At 39.7% G+C, this 12,350-nt stretch overlaps 1 protein-coding gene across 4 annotated transcripts in view; it reads right to left on the bottom strand.

Moving 5' to 3' along the window:
• The window catches only part of col16a1 (collagen, type XVI, alpha 1), a 58,950-nt gene that overhangs the window by 25,938 nt on the left and 20,662 nt on the right, over window positions 1–12,350 (bottom strand). For all 4 annotated transcript variants that reach the window (XM_025065398.1, XM_008331423.3, XM_008331425.3 and 1 more), the window contains exons 6-9: window positions 11,481–11,762; window positions 10,220–10,300; window positions 7,074–7,142; window positions 2,969–3,001 (exon numbers count right to left, since the gene is read on the bottom strand). In XM_025065398.1, the coding sequence (XP_024921166.1) occupies window positions 2,969–3,001; window positions 7,074–7,142; window positions 10,220–10,300; window positions 11,481–11,762 (465 nt within the window). The remainder of the gene's footprint in view (window positions 1–2,968; window positions 3,002–7,073; window positions 7,143–10,219; window positions 10,301–11,480; window positions 11,763–12,350) is intronic.

Genomic DNA, 12,350 nt, shown 5'->3' on the forward strand with positions numbered 1-12,350 from the left:
CTCTGATAGTTCCACTTAAAGCCCCAGTGGTGTCTTGGTTGTTTTTTTTGTGTGTGTTCCCTTCCTGATTGCTATTAACCAACCACAGTTCCTTTGTGTACTCAACAACTACAGCCCAACATCTCTGTCATTACATAAGCTCACAATGCTGTTGCTGCTGCTTTAAAATAAGATTAGAGAAAGTTTCTATCACCCAAATAATTGCTAACAGCAAGTGGCCAGTGTGTAAGTTCTGAATATTTTTAAAACTCTATTATATCCATCATCCAAACAGGTTCCCAGGTTTAATCTCATGTCCAAAAAAATACACAGGCTTCCAGCAGGAGAACCATCTGTTTTAATTTCTGTCAGGTTAGAGCAGTACAACCACACGGGATTTTTTTTAAATTGAAAGTCTCCAGGATAGGTGACATATGGGTCAGATCTGCAGAAGAAAATGTTTTATTTTATCAGTAGTTTATTTTAATGTAGAATTCACTTTGCAGTTTGTTTTGGTATTAGTTGAAGTTGGTAGAAGAAGCAACAAAACAAGTAGTAGTTGTGGTAGCAGTAGAATAGTAATGGTACATAACAGTTTGTGTAGGTTCATGATGACAGAAAAGTTAGCCTAGCAGAGCTAACAAAGCATGCATGGCAACACACACTGGGTTTCCCAATGCTCGTTTTTTGTTATCAAGAATGTCAACCTTGCGAACGGTTTAATGGCTCGTTTGTTTGTGCATTTAGATTACGTTAAAATATTATTATTGTGTGTATATATATATATATACATACATATATATATATATATATATATATGTATGTATAGCATATACAAAGGTCCTCCATTTGCTCAAGTATTTAGTGATACCAATCCATCAGTGAGACGTGCTGTGTTGTAATGAACGCTCCACTTTCGTCATTTTTGGCAGTGCCTCCGTGTTGACAGAACTCTGAATATCGAGGGCAAGAACCAGCACATGCTAATATAAAAAATCAATGATGTTTGAACATAAATTATACATGGAGAAATGACTCACAAAAGCAGGACGGCACAAGTGCAGTAAAAGTGAAGCTGCGTGATAAAAACAAAAAACAACGGACATCCACCATGGGCACAGCGTTGCACGGTAAAACCTAAACCTTCTCTTCTGTTTGGCAAGTTCATTACCATAATAATATTAACACATTATTCCTGCAGTTGGTGGTGGCTCAGCACATGTAATCTAGATATCAAGTTGCACAACATAGATTCCTCTGGGTGCTATACTAATTCCATTGTGTAAAAACAGTCAGCTGTGGAATTCGGCTAGATTAAATTCACACCACTGAAAAAGTCACTTTTAGTTCCCTGAGCCCCCAGTGGCAAGTTTAGCAACACACTGAAGCCCAGTAATAACCTACATTGAATCAGTGCATTAGTTAGCACACACAGGAGCAATAAAATGTCTGCTGTTTTGTGTTCTTTCATGTCCACGGCCAGTGAATAACAGAATAATAGGTAAAAGGTAAAGGTCCTGACTGAGATACATGCCATAATGAGAAGTTTAGGTTAATATAAATATATATAATTTAGAAATAGTTGCATTTATTTTTGAAACACATTTCAAAAGTATCCAAGAATGAACACAAAACGACTTGATTAACACAATATCAATACATAAATGCTCATGTACAGTACCAGATCTAAAAAGTTCAACAACTTCCTGTTGAACTTGTTAGAGCAGTTCTGCTTCCCTAAAGCCCTCTCTGGAGGAGGAGATGTCGTCTAACCATGAGCATCAGTTCAAGTTAGTCTGAATGGTTTAATTGCGTATTTTAGTAATATATATTAGTGATGCAGAGGCAGCATAAAGTTGTGAAGATGATGCCCTCTAGTGGCCATAGATCATATGGGGTATATTTTTAATATGCAAGACAAGACAGTACTTTATTTATTTGTTTATTATTTATTTATTAAGCAACCATTCTTGTGTCTACTTCTTTTAGCCCATGAAGGCATTTTTGGCGCAAGCTCAACACACCAAAACCCAGGTTTGAGATTCAAATCGACAACCCTCTGTTGCTGGATCCCATCACACAAAGGTCTACGCAAATCAGTACCTCCTGAGCTACATGCATTTCTTCAAAATCTTTGCATTGGATTTGTGTAAGGATGATATTTAATATCATTCATTTATCAAATGAATGGTTGAGAGGTGAAACATCTCCAGGAAACCAACACAGTCCAGTTGGTCTGCACTGCTTTGGATTAAATTACCTGGATGACTGAGAAGCTTCACAGCCATCCACGACTGATACAGCTGATCAGTCAGTGGACGTAGTAGATATAGCCTTACAATAATGAAATATCTGTGACTGTGATAGCGTTTTTACAGAAATCAATTTGAGCCAATTCCACATTTCACACCTAATTTTTCAGCTCGCGCCTCATGGTGAATTTTATTAAGTGGTAAAATTGTAATAAATGGCACTTTAAGTGCTGAAGGTTGCACACCCCAACTTTAACCACTTTCACGGGCTGTCTGTGAATGAGGAGAAGGAAACAAAGGTTTCGCCTCATTTACAGCATGCAGACACAGTGTCCCTGTCCCTCTCAGTTACTTTAAACCCAATCTTATACCTCTGTATTTTTGCTCTGTCAACTGGTTTATTGAAAACACTTCAAAACTAACAAAACAACAAAATTAGACTGAGCAGAAAGCTCTCCTTGGTAAAGAGTCAAGGTAAAGCCCTGCCAGGTGGGACACATGGACACACACAGACAGCCTGATCATAATACTTGCTGTCCCACTGTTGTTAGACAGCAGGTCCCACAGAGCCATCACAGGAGGAGCGGGAAAATAACCAAGCCGCTCTTGTCAAAAACACGCAATCTTTACTTTTTGGATCACAAACTAAGTGGCCTCAAGTGGAGCGATCTGGTCTGAGCCACTGCAAGTTCCATTTTAATTTTTATAAAATAAAGGGTGTGAACTGCGAATCTTACCTTCTCTGCCAGGTCCTTGGAGGAGGAAACGTCCTGCAATATAAATAAAAAGGACAATTAAAAAAAAAAGGAAAATTTAAAATGTAATATCTGATTTTCATTTCTCAAATACATCCCTTACATAATTGCACAAATGATTCCTATCTTTGTCTAAATACCACAGTCAAACAGTAAGCTACTCTAATGTTCATACAAAATAAATCCAAATGTATTGACAGTCAATCACATTCATCAAAATACTCCACACTGCAACAAAGGACTGAATCACAGAATTAATCTGCAATTTTATATCCTCTAGCCTTCAGGCGGTTCCATATTTTTACATGTGTTGTGCATCCCTGTAAACCTTGTTCACTTTGCCAAATACTGGTGCGGGCATGAGAAGAGGGAAACACAGATGGAAAAGACTACGTCAAGAAGAAAATAGAGGGAAACTTAACCTTGTGATCCCTGAGGCAAATGAAGTCTTGGAACCAGATGTGCAGCATTACACTACAAATGTAGACCGAGGACAAGAACGCTGAAAGGAACCTATTTGGTTCAAGTCAACTACAGAAATACGTTCAGAGAGGGAAAAATGAGACACAAAAGGAAGCTCTGGGTCCTCCGACACCAAGATGACCTCTCAACAGGGAGCTGGATTGAAAGTAAGAGGGGGAAAATAGATTTACAGAGACGGGAGATAAGGAACAGTGTGGGTGAGATTTGTCATACTTGAGGAGGGCAAAGACTGCTGCGAACCAAACACAGAGACAGAGCCTCTGCATCATAACCTCATTCGAACAGATTATCTGACAGTTTGTAGCATTACTGCATAATGGTCTAATACTGTAGCCCGGAGGAAATAGGTAGGCCCCTGACCAGCTGGTGGATTGTTTCATACCAGCTTATGATGTGCAGACAAAACGCTAAAAATCAGACAGCATAGGGAATTGGTGTGTAAATTTAAGGATATCAGTAGCTGAAAGCTAAGAAACTATTTATTATCTTGGAAATGTTTGGAGTGATAACTGATGCCGTGCTTATTCCCGTCTGAATCCAGTCCATCAGCTTTGCTTGGCACAACATCAGCAGCAGGGAAGCAGCCCGTCTGGTGCTGCCTAAAGTTACCAACATCCAAGAATTTACCAAGTTTTGTAACGACTGCCGCACCTCACTTACAGAACCTAAAAGTTCCCAGCAGACACTTGAGGAGTTCATCTAACTGCACTAGACCAACAGCAGGTAGATGTTAGGTCGCTAACTTTACTGCTGCTACTGTACTTTGCAGAAATGTCACTAATACTGGTGTCATTTTAAGAAAAATTCAATTTTTCAAATGCAAGCTTTGGTAGCACGTGAGACCCCCAGATTGCTATTTATTTCACCGTTTCACTGCTCTAACAGCCAATGCCGTACTTGTCAATCTCTCAAGCTTTTCACGGGGAAATGAAAGCAACAGCTGGCTCTGGAGATTGAACAAAGCCAGGAGGAATGTTAGGAGGAGGAAGGTTGATCACGTGAGATGGTGCCAGGCTGCTCAGCCTTCTGACAACGGACCGTTAAAATAATGTAAATTTAGAAAATAAGCAGTGGAACAGAGAAGAGCATGCTGGGAATTTAAACCAATGTGATGCACTTATTACATTACCCTATGTCTTTTCCTTTTTAATAGTAAAAAAACAAGTACATTTAAATATTCTAGTCGTGTATAGTCGTATCCACGTGTGCTGTTGCAAACAGCGCTAACACCTGGTCTGCACACTGGAATGTCATTTTTTCCACAGTTGATTTACACAAAGCTAACAAAGAGACGACGAAGAAGAGGAGCCCTGACGTTATCGTGAGTATTCACGTTCAGGTCTGTGCCTGCACGTGTAAATGTAACACAACCTCAGAGATACATGGAAGAAAGAAATGAGGGCAGGTTATAATTCATTAATTAGTGACAGGAACACATCTGTGATGCAGCTAAGTTTGTTAGAAGAGAAAAGTCGGTGGTGAGACTAAGGCCAGAACATGATACCATATGGGATAAAACCTCTTGATGCCCAAATTAAACAGTCAGCCTCCAAGTAAGTGATAGCACAGGGGAAGCGGGGGAATGTCAGGTGAGGGAGAGAGAGTGGGAGAAAGGCACCTCTGAGTTATAGTCTGGTTAACTGTCTGGCTGGAAACATTTATGAGATTGATTACTGTCTCCTGCAGTCTGCCAGACTTCTAAGTTAATGCCAGTACTCTCTAGTACACTCTATATTTATATAGAAAAAAGAATAAAGTTTCCACACATTTTGATTGAGAAATGGAAAATATGCAAACAAATATATGGATATAAAGCGGTGGAAGGGACGACAACAAGGAAACTGTATAAATCTGTGGAAGATGTGTTTTTTCCATTTATACATCAGGAGTTATATGAGGATTACTCACCACTGTTCACAGACACTGAACAATCACAGTCAGCACTTTTAATGTTGCTTTGTTCAAAGAATGCCTCGGCCAAGAATTAGGGTTTCTGAATCAATGGCCATTGGAATCAAAACAATAGAAGGTGATGAACCTCCTTCTCAGACAATCAACTTGTTATGGTTGGCTTCAAATAAAGAAACATTAAAAGTCTTTATGTCTGTACTGTACAGCTTGTGCCAGAGGGACAAACCATTAACCTTCTACTAAACTGGATATGAACATATACAGTGGATATTAGCGCAAAGAATTTTAAATCAAGCATTTCTCAATGGAATCAATTTATGATTACTTTCCCAAAAGAGAAAATATTTATTAAATTCTTTAGAAATTTACGTGAAGCAAGTAAATTGTCAGTAAAGTCAAACTGGAAGAACATAATATTTCATTACATATGTCTATATGATTCTATAGTATTTGCCAAGGCTCAAAAACGGAAACACTGTTCTAAACACTTAGGTCACAGCATTGGACTGGCACATTTTTGAGTTTTTGTCAATTTTGGGGACAAACCATGAAATGCCACTCAGTCCTACTACTTCTTTTGTTTGCCTTTCCTCATAGATAATTCAATCCTTCCAAACATCTAATGCCTCACGGTAGGGACATTGTTTTTTGGCCGTTATGACTCACACTTTCTCCTCCAAACAGAAGAAATGTCTCTGTGGCCAAATACTTCAGATTTTTTTTTTCTTCTCTGAATGACTGAGTACCCTCAGTCTGACTAAGAGGTGTCTCTTGAGGAGAGATTTTCTGTTGCTGCTGGCTTTGCAGTCCAGACTGTTGCAAGGACCCAGTGTCTAGATTTGTTCTTTGGTGAACTTCTTATATCACAAATGACAACTTCTTATGGGTTGAAGTAAAATTCTGTTTGAATTTTTTTACTGATATTTCTAAAAGAGTAATTTCAGTGTTTTAGATGACTACTACGCAGGTTTGTGCTGTAGCTCAGGTTTGTTAAAAAGTTTGATTTTCAGCAGGGAAATTACACCAGTGGAGTTTGAAAATGATGTAAATAATTCAAACATGGATCAACAGCCAAAGCACAACAATATACTTAGTAAATGGGTCGTACTATTACAGTACTTTGTTGGTCCTGATAGCCAACACGACAGGTTCTCTAAAACCTTCAGTTATAAAACAACTCTACTGCCCACTGAGCTACAGCCAACCCAGCCCTACTGTTTGAATCACTGACAACAGTTGCACCAGTATTCCAGTTCCACTTGTTTTATTCTGGTCCAACTCATCTGGCATCCTCAGCTGAGCTAAGGCGAATATCGTCCAAAACTCTAAAGTGGTAAAGGTTGCAGCAAAGACCAAAACATCTCTCTCACAGTGTTATCAAAGAAGATCAAGAACCTAAAGTTAAGTTAAAAAGAAATATCCTACAGGCTGGTGTTTGTTCACCAGCAGGAGCAGCTGAGACGACTCACACTGTCTCGTCAATAAAGCTGCTCGACACTGACTGTTTCTGTTTGTGTTGTGTCTGATGGAAATCTTGTTGTTTTGGTTGAATAGTCTGTGTTTTTGTCTCAAAGTTTATAAATGTACAGCTTTCTTTTGGTTTTTTTTTTTTGCTGTTGTGAATACAATGCTCCAATTTTTCACAGTCTTTGGACCCAATGAATGCAAAAAATGCAGTTTATTGTTAACTTACTTGATTGAATGTGTTCTCCAGCAGGTCATTTTCAGCAGCACGGCGACTCTTAGGAGCATCGGGAGGACACTGTAAGGAAAGAAAAAAAAAAAAAATTTTATACCTCAAACATGTGATTTTGCTTTGGGCTGATGTTAACAACTGTTTGATCTAATCTGGAACTTGTTATGTGGCCGGCCACAATGTCTGTAGAACAGATGTTAAATCTAATTTTTACGATTTTTCACGACGTACTTTTTTTTTTTCCTTTCTTTATGATCCATTATAGTATCACCAGTCAAATGACTGGAGCGTGTCATGTCTCTGGGATCACCACGGTGGATCAGCTGCCTCCTCTGCTTTTACACCAAAAAATCCTTGTCTATGTCCATAACTCTAAAGTTCACCTGTCTCCATCTCAACTCCCTAGTCAAACAACACAACTGTCCCTCTGATCTGCTCATCTCAGCTCCATCCTGGTCACTCCTAGTGAAAGTAATAGACTGTCAATCTGTTGCTAACATTTCATTAGCATGAATAATTTAATTTGAAGCACAGCAAATCTTTAATGAAATTCTGTATCTGCACAAATCCACACAATCTTTGTGTGCAAGAATAAATAATTCTGGCCAAAATGAGGACGACGATGTTGATTACTATTTTGATTGTGATCATTTCTTTGTACGTTTCACTGGAAAAGTGTATTTGCATATATATTATAAGCTCTCAGTACGACCAAGTATCTCACTTTTGTGGTTTTAATTAAAGTATAATTTGATCAGCAGCTCTTATCAGTGCAGCGTGGTATCCCCGACTGCCATGGATTCACTTTGACACACGACTGATGACTCACTCCTATTAGAATTATTAGTGGCAATCTAATAGTCAGGGATTAGAATGGTGCACTAGATGTCACCCCTTTAAAGAAAACTGTAAGCAGTACAGGGGCTAAGGTCAGCCAAAGGTCACATCTACATTTGGACTGATGACATGCTGCTTGTTGCAGACGTGTGCAATTTAAATGACTTGCGACTAACGGAAAATAATTATTATTAGTACCACAAAAAGAAAACAACCGAGACAACGAGACAGAGAGAGCAAGAGCTCCATGCAGGTTGGTGTGTAACCCTCTTATTTTAAACTTTAATTTAGCTTGAAGGGAGCCCTGCAGCTGATCCCTGCCTTCAGCAAAGGGAAAAGTAAAAGACGAGACAACTCCAGTCTACTTTTCTCCTGTGTGGACATGAATCGGAGCATCTCCAGCTTCCTTCAACCCAGGGGTAAAATTATTAAGTAATACAGCAGACACGTGTAGACACAGTCAAACAAGCTAGAGAATTTGGCCAAGGTGTTCCTTGTGCCCTGAAGTACAAATCATACTTATCATGTTGTAAAATATAAAATATATAATTGGCATGCAATGTTGCAGAAAAAATATAAAATGTATTTCTCTATTTACTTTATCAATGTTAATTCCAGTTAACATCACAGCCGTTGACATATCCACTGTCAAAGGGTTCAACCAAAATGTCTAGTAAGAACCAGAACGTTGTTCTTACTAGACTTTTTTTCACTAACTAATGTGCCTGATTACAGTTCCCGCTGTGATCAATCTGTTACTCTCACTCCATAATTAGACAAAGTAATGCTCTCAGCAACATGTTTCTGTGGTTTTGGTTGAAAGGAGAGGGGGAGGAGTTAGTGGTCAGAGGAAGAGTAAACGGTATGCTAACAGGCGCCACAGTCAGGTGCAGTCTCGCACACGGATGATCGAGTGCATAGAAAATTAGGCGAGTCCTGAGGTTGCGTTTTTAACCGGCGGTGCAGACGTTATTTTACTTTCACTGAGGTAAAAGGGCAAGAATGTTTGTGTTAGATCTTTGTTATGCCTAGAAATATACACATCCACTTAAAGTAATTTTACTCTAATGAATCACCTGTCAAACTCACAATGACACATACGTGTTTCATATTATATTGAATATAGTTAAACCATTTACTTTTCAGAGTAGGAAGAATAGTTGACAACAGTATGTGTAATTAGTAATGATAATCACAATACAATAATCACATTGTTCAACATATGCTTTAAATATATATATGAATCTAGTAGAGTAATGACACTGATAATAAGCACATCATCAAGAGGCTAAACATGAACATTGGTTTCTGTAGCTACAGATCATCCAAGTACCATTATCGTCCCTTTACTGACTTCAGGTGCTAAGTCAAACAACCTCCAAAGCAAAGGTATCTATTTGAAGTGGTTATAACAAGAATTCAAACTCTGCAATGTAAGAGGGCTCGCCCTCGGACAACCGTCTGGACAGAAAATCCACAGAAAACCAAATTAAGACGGCAGGTACCGAGAGAAAAGGCTCTAATTAAAAAGGAGTTGAGGTTTGCGTTTCCGAAGCTACAAATAAAGGCCGAGTCGTACTTCGGGCTCAGCAATTCAACACATTCACAGAGCAAACACTATTGACAAACCACAGTTGATGTGACATTATGGCACACAATGGTATTACTCTGAGCCAAAGTCAATTTGTGGACATAATACCCCATGTTAAACACAGCCTCCGAAGAATTTTTCAGCCAACGTAATAAGACAGGCCTTTTCATATTTGTGCAGGTAATTGATGGAGTGGTTTACAGTCAGGACTCTCCCTGCATATCAATATCTGTGGGCAGGAAGCCAGGGGTTTCTTTCCTCTCTGACCACCTCGGCTCAATTTGAGCTCAGAAAAGGTGAATGGATGTAGATTAACGAGAGTAAATCTCCCGGGGAACCGCAGAGACTTGGTTAATTCAGATAATGCTGAGTCAGCAATTCCGGCAGCTGCTCCTTACAGCAGAAAAAAACAACAACAAAAAAAAAAACCCAAACAAACAAAGGGGATTTACTGAGTTAACTTTATCTATGGTCTACAAATGAAACAGATGATTCCATCAATTGCTGTTTTACTTAGTAATTTGAACGGTCAGTGCAAAGTCAATTATCAAACCAGTGTGACAAAAAAGAAACATATATAATACTTCATTCTTGACGTTTATGCGCTTGTGCATGACAGGCATTATCATATGGCTGTTGTGAATATTTTATCACCCACTTTGTCAATATTTTATTTGTTGGTAATTAGTTCGTGAAGGCTGTCGGAATGACTTACCCTCGCTCCAGGTATCTCACAGCAGGCCTCCTGAATGGCAAGAGATGGGTCACAGTAAAGCACCGCCTGCTGGATGTCCATCTGAAAGTAAGAGTTGGGAGGGGAGGAGGGGGGAGGATGACGCTATTAAAACAGACTGTTAAGCCTCCATATGTCCCCCAGTTTGTTTAATAAAGACTGTAGATAAAGTTTCAAGCAGGAAGTAAACACGGACGACAGCAAATTATTGCCCATTTGCATAAAGTATTAGGGTTGCACATATGTGTGTGTGTGAGAGAGAGACAGGTGGCCATGTACCAGTGTGTATTTATACAGCTAGTTTTAAATCGTAGAGTGACCGTGCTGTGAAATATCAGTACAAACGTGTGTGTGTGTGTGTGCGTGCGTGTGTGTGTTATATGAGGACATGTGACCATGTGTGAAAAATGACTGTGTGCTGACAGCAGAACTGAGCTGCTTCCATCTTGGACCAGTTCATTTATCATCAAAACTAAGTGCATGGATTACTGAGTCTATTTAGCCGCATCAGGACCGATGGTCTTTAGGCTCTTACTCCCAGGCAGTCCATTTCCCCTTTTAATCAGGACTTAATGAAACTGACTTAAAAAAGAAAAAAGAAAAGTTGACTCACAGACACAGCTAATGGTATAGGACTTTAACACTTGCACTAACAGAAGCTGAAAATTCCAAACATAAAAATGAAACATTCACTAAAACAGCCTTTAAAAAAAGCATGGCTTTATGTGGATGTGGGCTTGAAAAGAGGCCACACAATCAGGCTTGCGTTCACCAAGGGTGTACTGAATATCATTATGCTGCAAAGCATCGCACCATCGTTCTCTACGGTCTAAGTCCCGCTGAGGGATTTTGGTTCTTTCAAAGCATTTCTGTTATGGGGAGATTAAAGGTCAGCACATTTTCAAAGAATAAATGTAGGTGACATTTACACTGACCTCACAAAACAGTCAAACCAGTGTTATTGCTGTCACTCACTGGTCTGCACAACAGAGCTTATCTTTAGTCAAAGGCTTCTCCCGCTGTCATGACAGGAGCGCTCACAAAATATTAGGTGTTAAAATTCACAAAAGCTTCACTGTCTAATTTTTTACTTTTTTTACGGACGACAAAATATGATTAATTTACACTTTAAAAGTAGAATAAAGGATTATTAATATATTCTTCAATGTATTTATTTTTGGTGTTTTCTCACACTAAGTGCTGTTTAGCCTCTTTGAGGTGTATATGGATATTATTATCATACCTGCACAGGTCCAGCATCAGAGGCCCGTATGCCCAGCATGGTGTGTCCATCAGTTGCCATATCTCCATGTGGCTCCAGCAGCTTGGTCTCACCAGAGCTGCAGTCTATGAGGAGGGAGGCCGACTCTTGTTGAAGGCTAATGGCAACCTTGTGCCAGCGCAGGTCCATTAGCGTCTCCACTGCCTCCCCAGAGAAAACAACACTGACTGGGTCTTCGTCGGTGCCCACACCCTTGACTCGCAGGGACAGGGTGCCATCGGTGCCGCTGAAGTCTACAGAGAGCTGGAAGATAATCAGGGGTTAAAGTGTGTAAAAATCAATGTATGAATTTGCAGAAGTGCTAACGAGGCAGCGGTGATGGCATTCAGCGCAGGCCTTTGAGGGAGAACATGCACTCCAGTGTTCTGACTGGCTTTATGAAAGGGTAATAAGAGCACACCAGGACTCTGTGGGGAAGCTGTAGAACACAGAGGTAAAGACAAGGTAGAGGGAGAGACATATTAATTACACAGGAACACAGGAAGGCCAATCAATCACTCCTAATGAGGCAGCTCCAGCGTCATCCATCATACACATTGAGCATTTAAATCTGCTTATACTGACTATAAGTGATTATGGGGACTCTGCGGGACTCCAGCGCTTCATCATTGAACACACAGGCATAGCAATGAAGGCGAATGAAAGAGGCGAGCGGCAGATGATTGAGTGAGTGACAGAGGGAGACACTGCACAGGAGGGAGAGAAAGGCAGAAGAATGAGAATGGACAAAAGACGAGCGGAATTAAAAGTGGGTTAAAAATCGTTAAAAAAGGTGCCGCAAGAGAGAAGTATTTGAAGGGGAGAGTGGATGACTGTGCAGAAAAGACACCA

This window comes from Cynoglossus semilaevis, chromosome 18 (genome assembly GCF_000523025.1).
Source record: "Cynoglossus semilaevis isolate Cse_v1.0 chromosome 18, Cse_v1.0, whole genome shotgun sequence".
Taxonomy (NCBI): Eukaryota; Metazoa; Chordata; class Actinopteri; order Pleuronectiformes; family Cynoglossidae; genus Cynoglossus; species Cynoglossus semilaevis.